The following is a 21512-nucleotide window of genomic DNA, read 5'->3' as shown; positions in this document are numbered from 1 at the left end:
GGCGGGACCGCGCTGTCATGACTCATCTGTCCGTCTGTTCGGAGCTCGGGCCGTGCGAGACATTCCTGTCTGCTGTTTGTGAGTTACGGAACGTGCCTTCCCGTCTGTAGATGGGTTACGGACCGTGTTGTCCGTCCGTAGTGAGTTACGGGACATTCCGTCCCTTCAGCCTACAGTGGCCCAATATTCCGCTCCGTCCGTTCGGCAGCGGTTTCCAAGCACTCAGCTGTGGTCGATGGGTGTGGCCCGGTCGGAGCCCATCTGATACAGAGGTCAAACGGAAGGCCCATCGGTCGGCGGTGATGGCGGTCGTCTGTATGGGAGCGGCGGCACGGCAGGGCTCCACACGAACCCCCACACAATGGCGAACTGTTCCAGTGGTGATGAGTTTACCCAAGGCAGCCTCACGCTTCACTGTTAGCGATAACACTGCACGGAAACTGGTGATTCCTCATTAAATGTTTGTGGAATCGAAAGCATGAATTGGATGCGACGCATGAAAATTTGCCCTTATTTATCGCACGGTCATTGCTGAATACTTGAAACTGAAATTCCGTCTTTTTGCAGCGTATATCTCACTAAAATTTCGTCTTGCTATTCGAAAGGTCATTTATGCAGTGCGTCTGTATGTAAATACCGGCCTTCATTCGCGGTGCACCAATAAAGTGGGAGCTGTGGCACTGTTGGCGCTGTCCGAGATGTCACAGACGGCACTGACTAAGGTGCCGCCGGCGCTGACAGGTGCCACCAGCGGCGATTTGTGAGCCGTGGTGCCGCTGGCCGCCGGCCCTGTCTGAGGTGCTGCCGGCGCCGGCACCTGTGACCCGGACTCGGCGCTAATCGCTGCGGTCGCCGGCCCGCTCCACCGCGACCCCAATCGGCGTGCTGACGGCGGACGGAAGTACAGCGCCGCCGCGCCGGCTGCCGGCCGGGTCGGCGCCGGCTTCCCCACCGGGCCGGCGCGGCGGCTTCCCGACCGGGCCGGGTCGGCACGGGGCCGACAGCGTCTCCACAGGGTCGGACGGGACGCAGCGGCTGCACCGGGCTGCCCGGCGCGCTCTCGTCGACGGTCGACGGGCGCTATTTTCCACCGGGATAACCGGCTCATGAATATGAATGGGAGGCTCATATACTGCTTCATTTTATGGTTTAATAAAATCCGCCCGGCAAGAATAGTTCCAAAATACCCCTACCTACGTGTAGTGTGGGTCAATATGGCGAAAATGTGTTCTTTGGTACTTTTATTAAGTAACGACTACATTGGATCTACTGGATCTCTTTTATGAATCTCTGTATTTTTAAGTGTCATCTATTTGCGAATGAGTGAGTGCGTGTCTTCGGGTTAGTGTTAACCTTGTGTGTGTATTTTATGTTGTAGTATGACTTCACCTGTTAATGGGCCATGAGCCTGTTGGCGATTTATTTGAATAAATAAATAAAATAAATAAATAGATAAATTGCATTGGCTCAAATATTGGCCAGGTGTGTTTCTGTTTTCAAGATAAGATATGTGCTAGACCGTTTCGATATATTTGCTAATTATCCTTCGTAGACTATATGATAACCAATCACATCCGATAACGGTCAAGTGCGTCGTGCACCGTTTAAATGCACATTGCATAATATGCACTCGTGACCTAGTCCCCCTACGGACGGTAAAAGTGTCCATTCAGACGAACCACCCAATGCCCTGGGGCCGGTCTGGACCGCCGCCGTGGCCCGGCCGCTTTCCCGTCCGGTCGGCGAATTTTATCGCACGTGACGTCAGCGTTTTTCGAGAGAGCAAACATCGGATGCCGCCACACCGGTGGCCGTGCTCTAAACGCTTCGGTCGACAAATACAGGCATCTATCAGCAAGCAAACGCTATCAGGCGGTTACTGTAAACGCGTAGCCCTATAAACTGTATCGCACCGTGAGAACTACGGATTGCCCCATAAACATTTACAGTCTAAGAGGATGCCTATTATAAACAAGTCTTCCGGTCACTCGCTAAGAACCGCAACGCAATCGGTTGACACACAGAAATAGTGAGGTCAGCTGGACTGTAGGCCATTCAGCATGCTGGTTTGGGAACCCCAAAACGTCAACATTTTTTTTTTTTTTTTTGCATACAGAAGGGTACGGAATCGGCCGGACTTTGGCCTCCAGGAGAACACATTTTCTATTGTCTCCTGACTTCCGTTGTATCTTCGTCATTCATTCTCCTATCTGGGTGTCAGTCCAACAGTTTAACACCTCATCGGGGTCCGAAGTCGGACCCCGTAGCGTCACAGAAATAGATGATGACGAAGCGGCGGCAGTAAAGTGACGGTGTCAGCCAGGGGATGGAGTCGGACCGCCTGCCGCCGCCGCAGTTCTCTCTGACGGTGGCGGCCAGTAGCGCCGGCGGCGGCCGACGTCGGACCGCGGGCTGCGGACGGTCACAGCGGCTCCCGTCCGCCCTCGAGGCCCGCCGCCGGCCGGCGAGGCGAGGAGGGTCGTATTTCAGTTCCGGGCGGCTCGCCGTCGACCGCGGCTCATCGGGGCGGGACGGACTGGGGAGGAGGGGAGGGGCGTGGGACATTTAGCGGGATGGAGTCCGGAGTCGGGAGTTTATTCCTTTATTTATGGGTGAATGAAGTTGTCGGAAGATAAGTGCACTGAGGAAAAACGGGCTTCTGAGGACGCTGGCCGCGTGCGATTCGTTACATATCGCCTCGGGCATGGTGCCACTGTCTAGGCATGGTGCCACTGTCCTGCCAATTGACGACCGATCGGTGATGGATTGCGTGCCAGCTCGGCGGTGCTTCCGCGGAGAAAGGGGCGGTCGGCCTCCTCTCGAGCCGAGGAGGGAGGCTCGAGAGGAGGCCGCAGCGCCGATATCTCCTGCGCTCCGAAGGCCGACCTCTGCCGCCCGCCGCGGCTGTTTGCCGACACGGTCCGAAAGTGAAAACGCCTGCTGCGGTGGCGCCGGAATGTGGTCGGCGTCTTTCCATGCCGGCGGCGACGAACGGAGCCTGGGAGTTCGTGTGCGCCCGCGGCGTCAGCGGGCTCTGCGCTGCGGGAGTCGCTCTCGTGTTCCAGACCTGCCCCGGCGGGTGCGCCGTGCTCTGCGCAGCCCTCTGCGGTGCAGCGGCTCTGACCCGGGCCGTCAGCCCTCACCCGGTTTGGAATCCGACCCGCCGCGCCGGTCTGATGTGTTTACTCTGCGCTGGATCGTCTCCGGTACGGGTATGAGTGTCCCCGTGACCGGCGCGGCGGGGAGGGTCGGGCCGGAACTCGCCGACGGGCCGGGCCGCCCGAGTGGGTAATAGTTTCCGGCTGTGGTGGTGTGGCGTCTCGGCTGACGCGCCGCCCGCTCCCGGCGTCACTGTGCCCGGTCCGTTCTGCCCCGCTCATCATCATGAACGGTAGCTGAGAGATGGGAGGAGTGAATCTCTGTGCGAGGCAACTGGGAGATGGAATTTGGGGGGAGGTGTAACAGTGCCACTCGCCCGGGGCCTTTGTCCACTGGCAGGGGCGGTGACGGGGTACCGACACAGTGGCGATCCCATGCATGCCATACAAACTACGTATGTGGGTGCAAGCGGCGACACGTTGCGAGCTGACCAATCCCTAGATTCGAGGTGTGTTGGTCGGCCGCGGCTGCCTTTGGTCTGTATGACCGCGTCTGTCCTGACCCCGCCTACTCACCCACCCAGCCCCGCGGCTGCCGAGAGCGGCTTACTGCTGTGCCCGCCGGCGTTCGTTCGTAGTGACATTCCTGTGGACACGGCGGTGACGTGGGGTCCGCCCCGTGTTTACCACCTCCCGCAGAGGGGCGGGGCGCGCCTGCAGGCAGGGGGGGGCGTTCTCCGGCGCCGCCGGCTGGTGACTGACGGCGGTCATCCCTAGAGGGCGCCATCGCGCTGTGTCACCAATTAGTGCAGTTTCACCAGTCAGGTGCAGATCCAGGTGATGACAATAACAGTGATCATTCACTTATGATGGAATGTAAGAAGGACATTACGAATACAGTGGTCCGGCGCCGTGTTAGTCACGGGGGCACAGAGCTCACCGGGCGCTCCGTCGTTTCCGCCCAAGTTTACCCTCTGTCTCACCGCCATTGAAGGGTGCGCCCTCGGCGGCGGCGGCACCTGCTGAGCTGTCGGCTCTGACGCCACCGGGCACCTGACCGAGTGCAGAGGCACGGCGGTGTTTGCCTGTGATATCAGTCATCGAGGCGGCGCCGCGCCGACTCTGAAGTGGGCTCAGGTGTTACTGATAACAACCAGGTGCTATTTAAATGACCTGCCCGAGACTGTCGGACATTTAACCCACCTTTGACCCATGAGTCACCAATCGCCATTTCATCGTGTTCCTATCAACCGTTCTGCGTTGTCTCTACTCACGTGTTGACCGTAATGTGTTCGGTCGCCTCTATCGATGACCTTTGACCCGATATCATGTATGACGCGTCTGGCGTGATCTGACCTCATGTGACCTGTCTGTTACAGGCAGCTGGGCCTGGACCTAGTACCCCGGGTCGATGGATGTATGGTCGACCCGGACCTCCTCTCCGTGGTGGCACTTCATCAAGTGGTACGCACGCCACCTGTCTCCGCTCATCAAATAGCCGGCGGAGGGAGATACCGCTCTATCACATACCAGACAACGGGAGATCGCACTTCAACCGACAGCCCGTGGGAAGCTTGACTGGCTGAACGTGATGTGTTAGGATTTCGGGATTCTGCTCAGTCGGGGTGCCGTCAAAGCCTTTACATATATCAGAGGTGCATTATTTCTGTGTTAACGAGACATCCTACTCGTGAGTGATCCGTCTCTATGTTGTCGGGTTCCTACCATCGGAGTACATAAATGTTCGCTATTTCTGTGTCGCCGTTGAGCTTACGTCCGTTGTGTCTTCTCTTGCTGTCGGGGCGTCGTCTGCTAATGTCCATCATCTTTGTGTTGCCGTGGTTACCTCAGAGACTCGTCTCTGTGCTGTCCGGGCGCTGTCAGGGCTGATGTTCGTCCTCTCTCTATATTGCAGCACACTCAGAGCCTGGAGACATCACAGGGCATGTCGGTAAGTGGGCGCTAGTCTGTGTTTCCGTGTGTAACGGCGTTCTACGGGCTTCACCGTGGCCAGTGGACTTGGCCGACCTTGCTATCTGGCAAAAAGAACGATAACCAGTCAGCCCGAATCAGCGGGGCTTCCGCGATATCTTTCATAGCGCGTACTATCTTTCACCGAACAGTGAACATGCGTTTATGATAGCTGTGTGAGATAACGGAATCCGTGTAGTTTATGCTGTCTTTTTCATAAAGCTATGAATGGTGAGTTGACTGTATTATCACGTTTGGCTGGATGTGTGAATTGCATGCATTCATAGTTCAACTCCTTATAATCCTTCGCTGTGATTGCCGGTGGCTTGCTGCTGACGGCACTGAGTCAGCTTGGTGACGTCACTGTATCAGTCTGGTGCCGTCACTAAGACACCCTGTCTTTGATCGCTCCCCAGATCCGCGGCACGCTGCGTAAGAAGGACACCAAGCAGGCGGCGGCCCACAACCTTCACCTGGCGCTGCGGGATTTCGTGTACTTCACCGGCGAGGACGCGCAGCTGTTCTTCTCGCTGTACGACGCCAAGAGGGCGCGCTTTGTCAGGTAGGTGGCCGCGCTGTATGCGGAATACATTGCTGTATGGTTCTGATGAGCCGTGCTGTCAATATTCTGGTACTCCCAATTAGTTGGGCTGTATTGTGCCAGCAGTCCACAGAAGTGTGAAGTCAGTCCGCCTACTCTGCTCCAAGTCCGAGGAAATGTGTTGCCAGATCTAAGCTCTCAGTACCCTGTGATGCACACTCGGTTCACAGAGCGGTGTTTTCAGTGTGTGATTTTCTATCAGCCTGCCCAGCCTCGCCGCCTGTGAGCGGCGCCGGGCCGACGGTCCGACGGGCGGCTGCGTCGGCCGTCGGCCGTCGGCCCCGCGCCGTTTGTTGACGTTGGCCCTTTGTTTGCTGGCTCGAACCACAGCGCCCGGGGCGGGTGTTCAGAACTGGGCGTGCTGTGCCCGCCCCCGCGACGCGGATTCCGGGAAACCGGCCGCAGCGCCGCCGAAAGGGCTCCTTTCAGCGGAGACCGTCCCGGCTTTATGGCTAATAGTTCAGTGGGGTTTCTTTGAAGTGCTGGCATGGGAGTGATGTTCTTGCAGATAATGTTCTCAGTAGCCCCAGCAGCCGTTACCTGTTCTAACACACTTACACTCATGCTCAGACGACTAGGATTGTTTTTGGCTTGACGGTGATCGGTTTTCTGCAGCATACATCAGCTGTACCTCGTAATTAGCGTCAATAGTGGTTATACCCGATTCTAAGATCATTGCTGGTTGCCCTGGTCGGTTTTTCCATTTACCCCTTTGTTGCTATCACTGCTCTCAGACAGAAATTACACCCTTGGTATTGATATAATGTTTGTATTCCGTGTACCGTATCAGCTGGTTGACAGTCAAATGTGTTCTGGTACCTATCAAATGGACTATTGACGCCCCCTTCCTTTCGCTTCAGTGAGCGGTTTCTGGTGGAAATAGCTCGCGATGGCGCCTCGAACTTCTACAACAAGCCTGCCAACAACGCGTCTACCGTGTTCACTGTGAGTTTATTGAGCTAACGCCTCATCCCTCTTATAGATCTTGTCTTCACTAGAGTTAATTCATCCTCGTTCCTCCGAGTTGGCGTGAAGGACGCATTACACAGACTAGTAGTTATATAATTGGACATTTGACAGATACTGTACACGATTCCGTGCTGTTGCCATGCCAACCGGGTAGCAGAGCTACTTGCGGCAGCGCGCGATCACTCGCACCGGCTTATATGGCCTTGGGTTGTCCTTAATTAGTTAGACTGGATCTAAGCCTCCTTCAGGAGCCACTGAGACGAACAATCCTCCGATAGCGGTGATGGGTCGACAGTCGACACTGACCCCGCAGTGGCGATTGGTGCTGATACCCGCTCAATGAGGGTCATGGTGCACTGTCCTCCCCCTCCCTCACCCCCCTCAGCACTCTCCTCTCCCTCATGTCCCCTCAGCCCCGTCCTCCCTCCTCTCTGAATCAGCACCGGCGCACGGGAGCGGTCAGTGGCCACTGCGTGACGTCAGTCGGCCAGCGGTGCCCACTGCGCCGGCCGGCTCAAGGTCGGCACGGCCCCGGCACGTGACCGCTGTCAGCTGATTTCACCGGGTCCCTCCCCCCCCCCCCCACCCCCCAGTACACCTCCCTGACCCAGCCTGAATCATTTGCCAATACGAATTGTAGATCATTTGCCGATTCGCATCTCAGAATTGCGGTTTGGGCTCACCGCTTCCTCTACAGTCTACATCCACGTAGTAAATGATATGACGATTCAGTCTGCTGTTTTGTTCACTGTGCAGTGTTCAGTGCTTAGACGTGTCTAGTGCCCATGCGGTGTCCCTACTGACCCGTCCCTCCCTCCATCTAGGACCTGGGCTCCCTGGAGCAGTGCTCACAGCTTTACTGACCCGTACCTCCCTCCTCCCTCCCTGCAGGACCTGGGCTCCCTGGAGCAGTGCTCTCAGCTGTACCTGGTGGTTCAAGTGCTGCGGGTGGGCCGTATGCTGCCGGCCGAGTCGTCCCGTCGGCCGGCTGTACAGCGGTTCCGGCGGCCGTTCGGCTGCGCGGCGCTCAATATCGGGGACGTGCTGTGCGCCGGTCGGACGGCCGAGGCGGGCCCCGAGCGCGAGCTGACGGTACGCCTGCAGCAGGCAGAGGAGCGCGACTTCTGGCAGCTGCACGAGCTGGTCATCCGGCAGGCCAGCAAGGCCAGCGTCATCTCCGGGCAGGGCAACTACGGTGAGATAACGGGGTAACTACGATGTGCCGTTGACGGGCCGGCTAGAGAAGTTTAAGTGAGTCCGATGTTCCTTTGGACAGTTTTTATTTTGCGGCGGCATCCCTTATTTGCCGCACAGCTGCTTCGTCTTGTTTTTTCTTATGTGATGCTTTCTTCCTTATCCTGCCTCCGCTCTGCTCCAGGGCTGTCTGACAACTGATTCTCTGCCATCATCTACGTTTCAGGGGTCGTACTGTCGCTGCGGCTCCTCCAGGGCAGCCTGGCTCAGCTGCGGCGCGACAGTCCCCTTCTGTTGAAGCACTCGGCCGTCACACGCAAACTGGGCTTCCCGGACGTCATCATGCCGGGAGACGTCAGGTTCGTACTGTGCTGCTGTTTGTGGATGACTGAGAGAGCGAGTCAAGCCCTTGGGTGCGCTCAAGAGATGTGTCAGTACTGTTGCCATTTGCCAAACGCCGTGGCTTTGATCAGATTTTCTGCCCTACTCGGAAACAGCACGTAACTGACGCTCATGAATTCCCAGGAGCGATAAATGTCTGACGCCAAGTCCTCTGTCCTCAGGAACGACCTATACTTGACGCTCGAGCGGGGCGAGTTCGAGCGCGGCGGCAAGTCGACCGGCAAGAACATCGAAGTGTGTGTGATGGTGGTGCGCGACGAGGGACGAGTGCTGGAGGTGAGAGACCGCAGAGGGAGGAACGGATAGAGAGGGAGGGAGGGGAAGAGGGAGATCGCTCGCATCCGGGAGTGCATCCGAAGCTGTGAGGGGTGGTTCTACTGACCAGAGGGCAGTTTTGTCATAGATAAGTGGGAACCGTTGGGGGAAATACCTCCAGCAGTTGCAGCGGCTCGATGTCTGGAGCTCCGAGCGGTTGCTGCACGCTCCTGGTGTGTCCAGTCATAATGTGGCGGGTCTATACACGGGGAAGACCAGGCCAGTCCCGGCCCCGCACCACCCAGGCACTCTGTCGGCGCCTCGCTCCGGCCGGGCGCCGCTCTGTTGTATAATTCATCTCAGCGCTGCCCGGTGATACGTCCCTGCAGTCCCGCCGCGCCCCGCCGCATCTGACCGCTGGTGTCCCCGTGTCCTTGTAACGCGGGGTAACGACATGGGCAGTATCCTGTCTGCATGGTTCAGTGTAGGCTCTTCTGCTGCGCAGCACCCGAGGAAAATGCGCAGAGAGATGTTTGACCAGTGGCTGGGCATGGATTTGGAGCTATAAGCGAAAATTGTTCGCTGCTCTATATCGCGCTATGTAGGATATGCTATGCTATTGTCATGCATGATTTTTTTATATAAGTGTAGTATTTATTATTCCGTTTGGTCTCCAGTTTGTACTCTGCTTTCCATCCTCATTCTTCTTGTGTCACTATGGCTACTTATAGTTTTGAACACTTCCTTGTCATTTTACTGATGTAGTCATTTACTGATTCTGTGTAAATTTACCCATGGTCTCCAACTGATCGTCTCCCACGCCACCACTAACCGCCTATCCGTCCTTTCTCAGGAGTGTATCGTATCTGCGGGCGGCCAGCCGGGCCGGCGGCTGTACAACTCGCTGATCCTGTACCACAACAACGCGCCCCGCTGGAACGAAACCATCCGACTGGCGGTGCCCATTGACTCGTTCACGGGCTCCCACCTGCGGCTCGAGTTCAGCCACTGCTCCAGCAGTGAGTCACGGCCGACTTCTAGTTCTGTGTCTGTCTGCCTCCTGTGTTTTGGCTGTTTAGTGTTCAATAAGTCCTTTATGTCGACCTTGTCCACTAGCCTTGAGTATTCAGTTGACTTGCATAGTTCCGAATGGCTCCGTAACCCACAGCGTGCCCTGCGTGCTCATGCTCTGCACTTGCAGTCACCTGTGTGCCGTTATTACATCCTCCCAAAGATGCAGGGTGCTTCTGATAGACCTTCGTCTTACCGCAAGTCTTTATGTGTCCCACTGGGACCTGATCTCAGAGGTGCTAATGGCACAGTACGATCTGTTCGCCCTGAACTCTCCTCAGTCCCGATCTGCCGTATCTGACCTTCTGACCCTCACCCCGCACCCGCAGCCAAGGAGAAGGGGGAGAAGAAGCTGTTCGGGTTCGCGTTCGCCTGCCTGATGGACGACGAGGGGGCCACCATCCGCGACGGGACGCACGAGCTTTGCGTCTACAAGTGCGACGACAGGCACAAACTGCTGGTGCGTGTCCATAGTAGTCCGTTCAAATCGGCATCTAATGGCTGATGGTCGTAAAAAATATGTAGTCTGTCTTAGTTACGTTCTTTCCGAGTTGGAGTAACGGTTAATGCAATTTCTTTTTGATCTACCCAAAATCAAGAAAGTCTCCACCATCGCTGTAAATGACTCCAAATTTAAAGGGGACTGACGCTGCCTGTGTCGGTGTTGTTTGTCCGCAGAACCCCGCCTGCTACCTGCCGCTACCCTGGCACTCTGATATGTGACTGACACGACGCTGCTGTGTTATTGTGTCCACAGAACCCCGCCTGCTACCTGTCGCTACCCTGGCACTGTGATATGTGACTGACACGACGCTGCTGTGTTATTGTGTGTCCGCAGAACCCCGCCTGCTGCCTGTCGCTACCGTGGCACTGTGATATGTGACTGACACGACGCTGCTGTGTTATTGTGTCCACAGAACCCCGCCTGCTACCTGTCGCTACCCTGGCACTGTGATATGTGACTGACACGACGCTGCTGCGTTATTGTGTCCGCAGAACCCCGCCTGCTACCTGTCGCTACCGTGGCACTGTGATATGTGACTGACACGACGCTGCTGCGTTATTGTGTCCGTAGAACCCCGCCTGCTACCTGTCGCTACCGTGGCACTGTGGTATGTGACTGACACGACGCTGCTGTGTTATTGTGTCCGCAGAACCCCGCCTGCTACCTGTCGCTACCCTGGCACACGGGCCTGGCCCAGGAGCCGGCCGGCGGCAACCACCACTTTACACGGACGGGCCGCGAGCTGGTCTGCGTGCAAACGCTACTCTGCTCCACGAAACTGACACAGAACAGTGAGTCGACAGCATGTTACGCTGTTACAGTGACTCAACAGTGAGTCAACGATCTGTTACAGCGAGTCAGAAAAGTAAATTAACAAGTTTATGAGGCTGTCCCAGAACAGTGACTCAACGGGCCCTGAACGGTATTGGTTTATTAGCTTGCTCTAGAATGGGGAATAAACGTGGCATCGTGCTAACGTACCGTAGTCATGAAACAGTTAATCACACTGACCGACAATTACTGAGTCAATATTCCGTGGTGGTGACCTAGCGGAACGTGAGTGAACGTGGCATGTCATGGGACTAGCCAGCTTCAAATTGTCAGAGAACATGGACTACGTCGTGGCGCCTCAGCAGCCCTACATTCTTATTTAGATGCCGAGTATTTTCTCATTTGCACTTGTTATGTGCATATTCCAGAGTTATACCCATGCCACTCGAACTGCGTGAGCCGGTATAGACTCCGATAACCGATATCATACCGCTCCATTCCAGTTGATCTGCTGTCGCTGCTGAAGTGGAAGCAGAGCCCGGACAGGATCGTCGAGACGCTGACGCGCATGATGAAGCTGAAGGGCGAGGAGATCGTCAAGTTCTTGCAGGACGTGCTGGACTCGCTGTTCTCCATGTTCTCCACAGAGGACGGCAACTCGACCCAGCACTCCGGACTCGTCTTCCAAGTGCTGGTAGGTTTCGACTTCGGCACATTCGGTGCCACCCGATCTCCCGTTCGCATTGGTTGCTAGTCCCATCGGCTAATTTGTCTTTGTCTTTTAAGTCTTTAGAGTTATGTTATCAATGTCAGGACGTATGGTGTCTGCTGTTTCTGTCACATGTTATTCATCAACAGGTGAGTATCTTCAGCCACCTTCAGGACAGCAAGTTTGAACACTTCCGGCCCGTGGTGGACGCTTACGTCAACGGACACTTCGCAGCCGCTCTCGTATACAAGTAAGCAGCTGGTTGAGAGCTGGCCCACCGCTGAAACGTCCGTCCCCTGGTGTAGCCGGTGCTGTGAGGCTCCTATTCTTAGCTTTGTCTTTAGGGCTTGCCGTCTATTTGTGCATAGTTTCGTGAAGCGAGATGTTCCCATGCCACCGCCCGCCCAGTCCGCCTGCTTCAGCTATTTTGTCGGTCCTCCGTAAAAGGGACCGATGTGTTTCAAATGTTTGGTCGTGACACCTTCTCGGTTCCGTCTGTTATTCTCAAGTGTCCCAGCACTGACCCGAGCTCTCCATTCCGTCCGCAGGGGTCTGATCAGCTGCGTGCGCCACTACGCCGATCAGGTGTCGGTCGCCGAGAAACAGGAGCCTCTGGTCAAGTGTTTCCGCAGCCTCGAGTTCATCTTCCGGTTCGTCATCCAGTCGCGGCTGCTGTTCGCGCAGCAGAGCGGCGGCCAGAACGAAGAGAGCTTCCGCACCGACCTCTACAGCCTGTTCAACGCCTTCAACAAGATGCTGTCCACCTCGACCGAGGCGGCCACCGGCACGCAGGTGGGCGGCCGCTGATGGACGGAATAGGGGACTAACAACGGTGATGCCTCCATTATTACTGACGTTTGAGTGTGGCTGGTCTTATCTTCGCTCAATTATACTCATCGTATTTGCAATCCTTACCGGGAAGGGCATGGCCACCTGCCGCCAATTGGTCTTGTAGTGTACCTGTCGGCTGTCACATATGTCGTGGTCGTGGCCCCTATATAACTTGTGCTGTGACTTGTGGTCTGCCTCTCTCCTGACATCTTACCCACCGTATGCCCGTGTCCGGTCAGGTGGCGATGCTGCACTCTGTGCCGGCCGTGTTCGTCCAGCTGAGGGCCGTCCTCTCCGACATTGAGATCGCCCGACGGCTCTCACTGATGCTGGAGTCACTGCCGCGCGAGGCGCCCACCATCGTAGCCCAGGCCAAGCTGGCAGCCATGAGGACGGTGGCAGGCAGTCCGCTCTTCCAGGACCAGGGTCAGTGTCTTTGGTCGGTGCCGCACGCGGGGTTCGGACCCGGCGAGCCGTCAGAGTGCATAGCTTGGTGTTGCAACGAAATTGACATATTAGCGAGCAAGTGTGCTATTCTCTTGGTGTCTTCATGATAAAAGCATGGATTCGTTTGGGGCGAACAAAAGCGATCGATTGAGGTAAACAAGATATGTTTTTCCTGGCTCTTTCTGGCTGGCATAAACACCACACTTTCGTATATTGTGCGCGTGTCGTCATGCCTAATAATGAGCTCACTGTTTGTGCTCTGGCAGAATCTCGGCGACTGCTGCTACAGACAGCCTGTAAGCACCTGCGGCACCACGTCAGCCATGGACAGGAGCTGCGGCTGTGTACGGATCTGCTGGGGGAGCTGCTCACCATACTACAGACGCTACAGGTAGGGACGGGGACTATCGTACAGAGCTGCTGGGGGCCCATTCTACAGACATTGCACCTAGGAATGGGTGCCATGGTAGGTACGTTTGGTTGATCTCACGCGGCATGGTGTGTATTAAAACTGAACATGTTGATATCGGCACCGCTCCTGTGTGTATCGGCGCGTCTGGCACAATTCAGCGCTTCCAGGTGGCAAGTGTACCCCATCGATGTAGGAATATTACCCCATCCTCTCCTCCATCAGGTGGAGTCGGGCGCCGACCTGCACCGGGAGGTGGAGATCGTCTCCGTCTACCTGCTCGACACGCTGACCCGCGCCGTGCTCACGCTCGAGTCCTCGTCACCGGCGGCGGGCGGCGGTCAGCGCGGCCGGCTGGTGGCCGCCCTGGCCTCCCTGCTGCGACTGATGGCGCCGCGACACTACTGCCACCTGTGGGACGAGGTGGGAGACTCGGAGCAGCTGACCCACTTCCTGCTGCGGCTGATGGCCGTCTTCAGGGAGCTGGTCACCGAACAGGTCAGTACGGAGAGAGGGGCGAGATGTGCGCTCAATGATTTTGCTTTCTTTTTGTGCATTATTTAATGCTGGATTTTATTACAGATTCACATGTTGTAATTTTGGGATTTGTATATTGTCACTGACTGGGCCCGCCGCCTGTCCGTTTCAGATGTTCCCCAAGGACTGGTGCGTGCTGCACATGACGGTCAACAAGGTGATCCTGAACACGCTGACCGAGCTGGCCATCCCGCTGAGGGACCGCTTCCTCGAGGGAAAACACTTCAGTCAGCAGGTCAGTACAATGTCGTTACAGGGCCTGATGACACTCGGCTCGTCCATGTTTGGCTAATTTTTCTCTGGCCATATCCCGAGACGTGTGACTGGTCTGACCGTAGCAGTTAATCGACCTTGCCGTTTATTTTGCTTCTAAAGGCTGTGTCTTGACTAACATTGTTAGTGGCTATTTTCGCTGTTATGAACGAATTGACCATAATTGTTTATATTTGTTTCTTTTGTTGCGTTATCTTCGGCTTTTGCTCAGCTGGTGTCAAACGTTCTAACCTTGGACTCAATTGCCCCGTTTCAGCTGTAGCTCAACTACCTGACGCTGTCGGTGACGTTCCTGACCCAGCCGAGTACCTCTGGGATCTGACCCACTGTCCCGCTATGTTTCAGCTGTGGCTCAACTACCTGACGCTATCGGTCACGTTCCTGACCCAGCCGGCCCTGCAGCTGGAGACCTTCTCCGAGGTGAAGAGGGAGAAGCTGCTACAAAAGTACCAGGACATGCGCGTGCTCATGGGCTTCCAGCTGCTCTCAATGTGGAGTCTTCTCGGTATGTGTCGGTTCCGCCGACGACGCTGATACGAGACGCGGCATTAGTTTCATTCATTTATCTGTCATTCTTTCATTCATTCATTTCATTCATTAGCTGAACATCGGTTCGCTGTCGGCTGGTCGGTCAGCTGTCGCTTAGAGGCATCTCCGGTGACTTGGAGGCTTTCTCAGTCTTTGAGACATATTGGCCGTCTGCGCTGAAATGACGTGCTCGTTCACCTCGATCAGGCGAATTTGTAACCAAAGCGTCCGCCGACTGGCGCGGATATTAATCTGGACGCTGTGTCCCTGTTCTGTCAGGCGAGCACAAGGGCCACTTTGTGCCGGCGCTGGTTGGTCCGCTGCTGGAGGTGACGCTGGTGCCCGAGACGGAGCTGCGGCGCGCCACACTGCCCGTCTTCTACGACATGATGGAGGCCGAGCAGAACGCTAAGGGCTGCTTCAAACAGGTGGAGACGGAGCTGATCGACAAGCTGGACATCCTCGTCAGCGAGAACAAGGGCGACGACGAGTACCGACGGCTCTTCGACACCATGTGAGTGCCGAGTGGGGCCGCACAACGCCCGGGGCATTGGAGATGTGGGCTGATTGAAACAGAATATGTTTTCAAATGGCACAACGAAATCGATTTTGGTATTTCGGTGTCCTAAGTGTTCCTAACGCCAGTCACGAACAACTAACAAGCGTAGTTTCTCTTGTTGAACGGCCTGGTCTCCCGAACCCGTACACTGAGTTTCTACCGTAAAGATCAAAATGCTGTTACACGATCAACCAGTATCCGCGTGATGCTAACGGCTGTATGTATTTTCACGCAGAGACAGACTTGTGGAATTGTAAGTGCTTCTTGTGATCGTTTCCTGGCCTGGCTCCCGGCCTTTTCCCTTCGTTAACTTTGGCTAGACCATCTGTGTGTCTCCCCGGCGTTGAGCCATATCCCATGAACTGTACTATAGCGTCCATCGCTGCCATAATTGTCGTTTCTGTCTGCAATGCATACTTGTCCATTTTGTAAACATGTGTATTTTGTCTAGCTGCTAGCTTGCGCCTTGCACATAGTTGAATTATGTACACCTACACAAGCTCTGTGTTACATAGGCGTCGCTTATTTTGATGGCGATTTCAGCCAGCCAGTTAAGATCAATATTTGAAATAGGTGGTCATGTCCCGTGTTCTCAGTGGATGTGATGTCGGGGTGTATGTGCTGCCGTAATGCGCAGCTTTAACTTTCGAAAACTGAGCATTACACGGCCATTGTTCTGCCGTTTGTGGTCCCTCATCCACGATACCTTGTTCCGTCTTCGCGGCCTGTTACCCCGCCGGCTGTGAACGTCAGCTAGTCAGGGACATTCGGCAGTCGTCCATTGGCCACTACCTTTGATCACTGGTCTCTGATTTCATAACCTGTAACCTCTGATCCTGCCGCCTGTGACTACCAACCCAGTGCTGGAAATGAGGCCGCTTTCTGGTCCCGGCGTTTTATTCTCCGGGCGGGTTAACCCCGTCCAGCGTTTAGCCTTTCGGGACCCACTCAGGGTCGCGGTTGTTTTCGCCGCTCGCCCCAGTCGAGATGCAAAGTTAATAGTCACCCGAAGCTTATTTAGGGACAGCCAAACCACCCTAGTCCGGAGTTACTGTTAAATATATGCATAATGCATATAGATGAAAGAAAAAGATTTGTAGAATCGATTAATTTCGAAGTCGTATATTCAGAGGCCCCAAATAAACTTCGTGTGACTATCAGCTTTGTATCTCGAATGGGCCGAGCGGCGAAAACAACCGCGGCTCTGAGAGGGTCCCGAAAGGCTAAGCGCTGGACGGGACTAACCCACCCGGAGAATAAAACGCCGGAACCAGAAAGCGGCCTCATTTTCAGCACTGTACCAACCTCTGATCTGTGACCTCTGATCTGTAACGGTGACCTCTGACCTGTGACCTCTGGTCACCTCTGACCTGTGACCTCTGGCGGCCAGTCTGATGGAGCGGGTCAACAGCTGCGCTCCGGCCTGGCGCGAGGCCGGCGTCGGGTTCGTGTCGTCGGTGACGCGGCTGCTGGAGCGGCTGCTGGACTACCGACAGGTCATGGAGGGTGACGAGAACAGGGACAAACGGATGAGCTGCACCGTCAACCTGCTGGTTAGTGGGAGTTATGGAGCTGTCGTTTGGAAGGCTCAAGGCAGTGCTGGACACTGTTGTATTTCTGTCCGTGGGTTTAGGGTCCGTAGTTAGTCATGTGATATGTGTTAGTGCAGTTGTATCATGCAGTTATTCACTGGGAGTTGCAGGCGTGTTTACAGTCAGCGTTGTGGGCTGCCTGTACTGTTAGCATACTATCGATCAGGGCATATTGTGCGTAACTGGCTATCGTTTAATCCACCGCCACTCTCACAGAATTTCTACAAGAACGAGATCAACCGGGCCGAGATGTACCAGCGCTACATCTACAAGCTGCATGACCTGCACGTCTCGGCCGAGAACTACGTGGAGGCGGCGTTCGCGCTCAAGCTACACGCCGACCAGCTCGAGTGGAGCACCCGGGTGCTGCACGCCGACCTGCGCTTCCCCGTGCAGTGCGAGTGGCAGCGCAAGGAGCAGCTGCTCAACCTGATGGTCGACTACCTGGACAGAGGCAAGTGCTGGGAGGCCGGCATCCCGCTGTTGAAGGAGCTGGCGGAGAAGCACGAGACCAAAATCTACGACTACAGCAAGCTGAGCGAGGTGCTAAGGACGATGGCGAGGTTCTACGACCAGATTATGACGCAGCTCCGGCCAGAACCAGAGTACTTCCGAGTCGGGTTCTACGGACAGGGCTTCCCGCTGTTCGTCAGGGTGAGTCAGGGTACAGCGGACTTGAATTAGGAGTTGTTGTTTTATTGGTAAGCTTATTAGACCTAGACTTCAGCCTGAGGATACAATTGTTACGATCTTGGTCTCTGGTCTTCCTATTTTTGGTTGAACGCATTCGAGCACATGCACAGTGATCGTTCCTGCAATATTGTGTGCACACCTGACCAATTCATTGATGGTTCGTTCTCCGTCCACAGAACAAGGTGTTTGTGTATCGCGGCCTCGAGTACGAGCGGATCGCGGCGTTCACCCAGCGTCTGCAGACCGAGTTCCCGGCCGGCCGTGTGATGACCTCTCTGGCGCCGCCCGAGCCGAACCTGCTGAACGCCGACGGCCAGTGGCTGCAGATCTGCAACGTGCGGCCCGTGTCGCGCGACGTGGCCGGCCTGCAGGGCATCGAGGTGCCCGAGAAGATCCGTGCCTACTACCTGGTCAACGACATCGACACGTTCCGGTTCGACCGCCCCGTGCACCGCGGCACCGTCGACCGGGAGAACGAGTTCAAGGTGAGGGTCAAGGGTGAAGAGTAAGAATCTTACGGCGACAGTGGGGCAGCAGGGAATAGATAGTCCAATCATGGCGGATGAGAACAGGGTAAAGAATGGGAGGCAGCGTCTGAATGAGGACGAGTGGTAAAGGAGGATACAAGAACGGTAGAGGCTGTTATTAGCTAAAACGAATATAAGCTTTCGACCTGGACGTGTCTGCCCTGCCAAACTATGATCTCCTTGCTGACCTCTCGTATGAACTCTGACCTCTGCCCTGCCGTCTGACTGCCCGCTCAGACTCTGTGGCTGGAGCGGACCACGCTGCAGACGGAGGCGCCCCTGCCCGGTATCCTGCGCTGGTTCCCGGTCACCTCCAGTCGCCGGGAGATGGTCTCTCCGATCCAGCACGCGTGTGAGACCGTGCAGACGGCCAACCGGCAGCTGCGCCAGCTGATAGCCCAGCACTCGGCGCCCGGCGCTCCCGATAATGTCAGCCCGCTCAGCATGCGCCTCCAGGTGAGGGACGCTCGACCTTTCACGGCCTCTACCGGTGATTAAGAATGAAGTGACACAGCAGAAATAAATCGGGTGCGTTGCTTTGCCCGATATTAAAGCCACATAGAAATTAAGCGAACCAGGAAGGTTGTTTTCCTTATCAGTAATTGCCTGACGGTGCATGACCTGACCTGACGTGCCACTCCTCTCTGCTCAGGGTATGATCGACGCGGCGGTGAACGGCGGCATCGCCAACTTCCAGGAGGCGTTCTTCACGGGCGACTTTGCGTCTCAGCACCCGGAATTGGCTGCGCACATTCCGACACTGAAGGCGCTTATACAGGAGGAGGTGAGGTCACACTTCCCTCCTCTCCGCTCATAGCTGCTGCGATGATGCAGGCTCCGCTCTCGTATGCATGCAGGTGCAGCTTTTGTTCCTGTTTAGGGGAAAAAAAGCAAAAAATTAGTTCCTCGCCCTGCGATGAAATAGTCGTTTTTCCGTGATCTGACCGCTGCCCCGTGATGTAACATGATGACGCCCCATGATGTCCCTTGCGATATGTCTGACGTTCCCGTACTCCCGTCCTCCAGCTGGCGATTCTGGAGCACGGTCTGAAGGTGCACGGCGAGCTGGCGCCGCCGGCCGTGCAGCCGCTGCACCGCCGGCTGCGCCAGTGTTTCCAGCAGCTGCGCCAGAGCGCGGCCGCCTCGTGCAGCCTGCCGGCGGCGGCCGACTCTCCGGGACCGGCCCGGCTCAGCCGGCACAACAGCCACCGGCGCAGCGGCGGCGGCGGCGGCGACAAGCCCAGCATACTCAGGTGAGAGGCCACATACACAGCATTCTCAGGTGGGGCGAAAAACCCGGTATACTCGGGTGTGGCGACGTCACCCTTATGTGTGTCGTCCACTTGCTCCAAATGCCCTCCAAATCTGAATCTACCTTCCCTGTCTCTGTGTAAATGTCGACCGATATCTGTGCAATGTTAGCTATTGTCTGATCAATGCTCATCACCTAACAATTGATGTGTATTATCTGACCATCCCATGTCCGTTTCCCGTCGGCAGCACGCCCCTGCCGCCGGTGCCGAACGAGAAGCGCGCTCCGGGCGGCGCTGCGTCGTCCTCGTGCCGCAGCAGCCGCTCGTCCTCCTCGTCGTGCTCGGTGTACGGTCACCTGGTGGCCGGCGACTCTGTCGAGGACGACTCCATCTACTCACGGCCGTCCGAGTGGGCTGACTCGCCGGGACGTGGGTCGTTGGGCTCGCAGGGCAGCGCCGCCGTCCGGCGACACGACGACTACATCGTCATGACCTGCGGCAAGGGGTCAGTGAGGGGGTGGGCATGGATGAACGGTGGGCGGAGATGTTACTGGCAATGATAGTGTATTCTGTCAGACCAGGTTTGTTCTCGCATATGCGGAGGATATGAATTGTGATTTACACTTCTTGACTTTGATCTGTTACCTATCTTAATTCGATTCAGCACTCAGTGACCTGACCCGACCTCTGACGTCCAGGGACGGGGACGGTGTGCCGGACCGGCCCCCGAAGCGGGCCTCTGACGCCCGATCGTGGACGGAGAGCCCTCGACTGGGCGGTCGGCGGTCCCAGCTGAGTGACTGGGACCCGGCCGCACCGCCGCTGCCTCCCAAACGTAAGTCTCGAACGCTGACCGATTGACGCTGGGGAGATTGTGACGATGGGCTCTGCCGGTAGCCGCTGCTTAAAGTAATGTTTTCTACTTACTTACTATGTGAGATTTATGTACAGTGTGTCTCAACAGCTGTCATTTTCTGTCAGCTACTAAGTTTAGACGCGGTCGTATTGTGGCCGTTTATCCCGTCAGTTGTGCTGACACACTGTTTCGTCTGCCGCAGCTCCAGAGAAGCGTCACACTACCTCCGTATCATCAGTCACCTGTAATGGGGTATATGAGAACCCGCCCTCTCTGCCGTCACGCTTCTCTAAAAAGGTGAGACGCTGATTCACAGCCCGTGGGTGGTGGGGCATTGTCTTTGAATTCCGAGGTGTGTCTTCGTCCAGTCAAATGTTTGTGCTCCGTCTGACATCTAACCCGTCTCCATCCTGCCAGGTGTCCGCTCCAGCGCTGTCTTCTTCAGGCGCCGAGCGGGAGGCGGGCACGCCGCCGCCGCTGCCGCCCAAGCTGCCGGCCTCGCCCGCCGTGTCGGTGAAGACGCGCACTCCCTCCCCAGCCACGGTCTCCCTTCCTACCAGCGACCGCGGCAGTCTGGCAGACAGCGACAGTCCTCCCGACTTCGAGCCGCCTCCCCCGCCGCCGGCCGACGGCGCCGTCTCACCGGAGCAGGGTGACGGCACCGACTGCGGGACGTACAAGGTGCTGGACACGGCTCAGATGCGCGCCTACAGACAGGAGGCCAACTATAAGTTCTTCGTGTCGCCCGGACGGATCTGCGCCGATGTGGCTGGAATCAACGAGCGGCCGGAGTCGTGAGCGGTCCGGCGCCGGTCTCTGCTGCTGCGAACTATCCTGTATACCAAAGAGCTGTGTGCACACTGCGGTGTGCAAGCGTGCGTGAGAACGAATGCGTCCTTGCGTATTCGTGTGCGTGTGTAAATGCGTGTGTGTGTGCGTACATGCGCCGGGGCCAGCGGCAGAGTGCGCCGCCCCCGGCCAGAGCTAGTCACGTGTGCCTGCTGATCTGCAGCGCCCGCCTGTGATAAAAAGTGTGCGGCGCAGTGTGCTATAGTCCCATATCTTATCGTGCGCGTCGCCGCAGCCCGCTGAGGACTATCTGCTATATTGGCGGTGTGCTATTGCGTGCTCCGGTGCTCCGGCGGCGGTGCGCCGTGTGCTACAGTCCCATATCATGCCGTGTGCCAGCCGGTGCCCCGTGTGCCGTGCCGTGTCCGTGCCGCCGCGGCGACCCGTTTTATCGCCGGATATGTGCTGTCTGTGGTGGGGCAGTGCTGAGCGCCCACTGCGCCTGTTTACACTGAATTGAGCCAATATGACGAGTATTTGTAGTGCGAGTTTTGTGGGGTGCTGTCTCGACAATGGCGGTGAATGCCGCACGCATGGGAGGGCGGTGAAGGATAATTTCGAAAAATAGGGCCAAATATCTGACGCACCATAACACCGCTTTACTTGAGAACT

At 56.3% G+C, this 21512-nt stretch overlaps 1 protein-coding gene across 1 annotated transcript in view; it reads left to right on the top strand.

Annotated features, from left to right (window-relative positions):
• LOC122393137 (dedicator of cytokinesis protein 3-like) overlaps positions 1–21382 on the top strand; it is a 34852-nt gene extending 13470 nt beyond the window's left edge. Inside the window, exons 5-33 of the mRNA XM_043388812.1 lie at positions 4478–4562; positions 5014–5049; positions 5486–5631; positions 6531–6615; positions 7531–7834; positions 8060–8192; positions 8397–8511; positions 9344–9509; positions 9891–10021; positions 10716–10857; positions 11341–11531; positions 11696–11796; positions 12095–12338; positions 12617–12803; positions 13091–13215; positions 13459–13731; positions 13883–14005; positions 14389–14548; positions 14851–15085; positions 16521–16683; positions 16939–17376; positions 17592–17900; positions 18180–18398; positions 18595–18726; positions 18969–19195; positions 19443–19700; positions 19894–20030; positions 20254–20348; positions 20469–21382. Coding sequence (XP_043244747.1) covers positions 4478–4562; positions 5014–5049; positions 5486–5631; positions 6531–6615; positions 7531–7834; positions 8060–8192; positions 8397–8511; positions 9344–9509; positions 9891–10021; positions 10716–10857; positions 11341–11531; positions 11696–11796; positions 12095–12338; positions 12617–12803; positions 13091–13215; positions 13459–13731; positions 13883–14005; positions 14389–14548; positions 14851–15085; positions 16521–16683; positions 16939–17376; positions 17592–17900; positions 18180–18398; positions 18595–18726; positions 18969–19195; positions 19443–19700; positions 19894–20030; positions 20254–20348; positions 20469–20849 — 5341 coding nt within the window. The 3' untranslated portion in view covers positions 20850–21382. The remainder of the gene's footprint in view (positions 1–4477; positions 4563–5013; positions 5050–5485; positions 5632–6530; positions 6616–7530; positions 7835–8059; positions 8193–8396; positions 8512–9343; positions 9510–9890; positions 10022–10715; positions 10858–11340; positions 11532–11695; positions 11797–12094; positions 12339–12616; positions 12804–13090; positions 13216–13458; positions 13732–13882; positions 14006–14388; positions 14549–14850; positions 15086–16520; positions 16684–16938; positions 17377–17591; positions 17901–18179; positions 18399–18594; positions 18727–18968; positions 19196–19442; positions 19701–19893; positions 20031–20253; positions 20349–20468) is intronic.
• The last annotated feature ends 130 nt before the right edge of the window (positions 21383–21512 follow it).

This window comes from Amphibalanus amphitrite, unplaced genomic scaffold, assembly GCF_019059575.1.
Source record: "Amphibalanus amphitrite isolate SeventyFive unplaced genomic scaffold, NRLGWU_Aamphi_draft 000517F_arrow, whole genome shotgun sequence".
Taxonomy (NCBI): Eukaryota; Metazoa; Arthropoda; class Thecostraca; order Balanomorpha; family Balanidae; genus Amphibalanus; species Amphibalanus amphitrite.
Note: the sequence above shows the minus strand (reverse complement) of the source record. Positions and strands in the feature narration are given on the sequence as shown.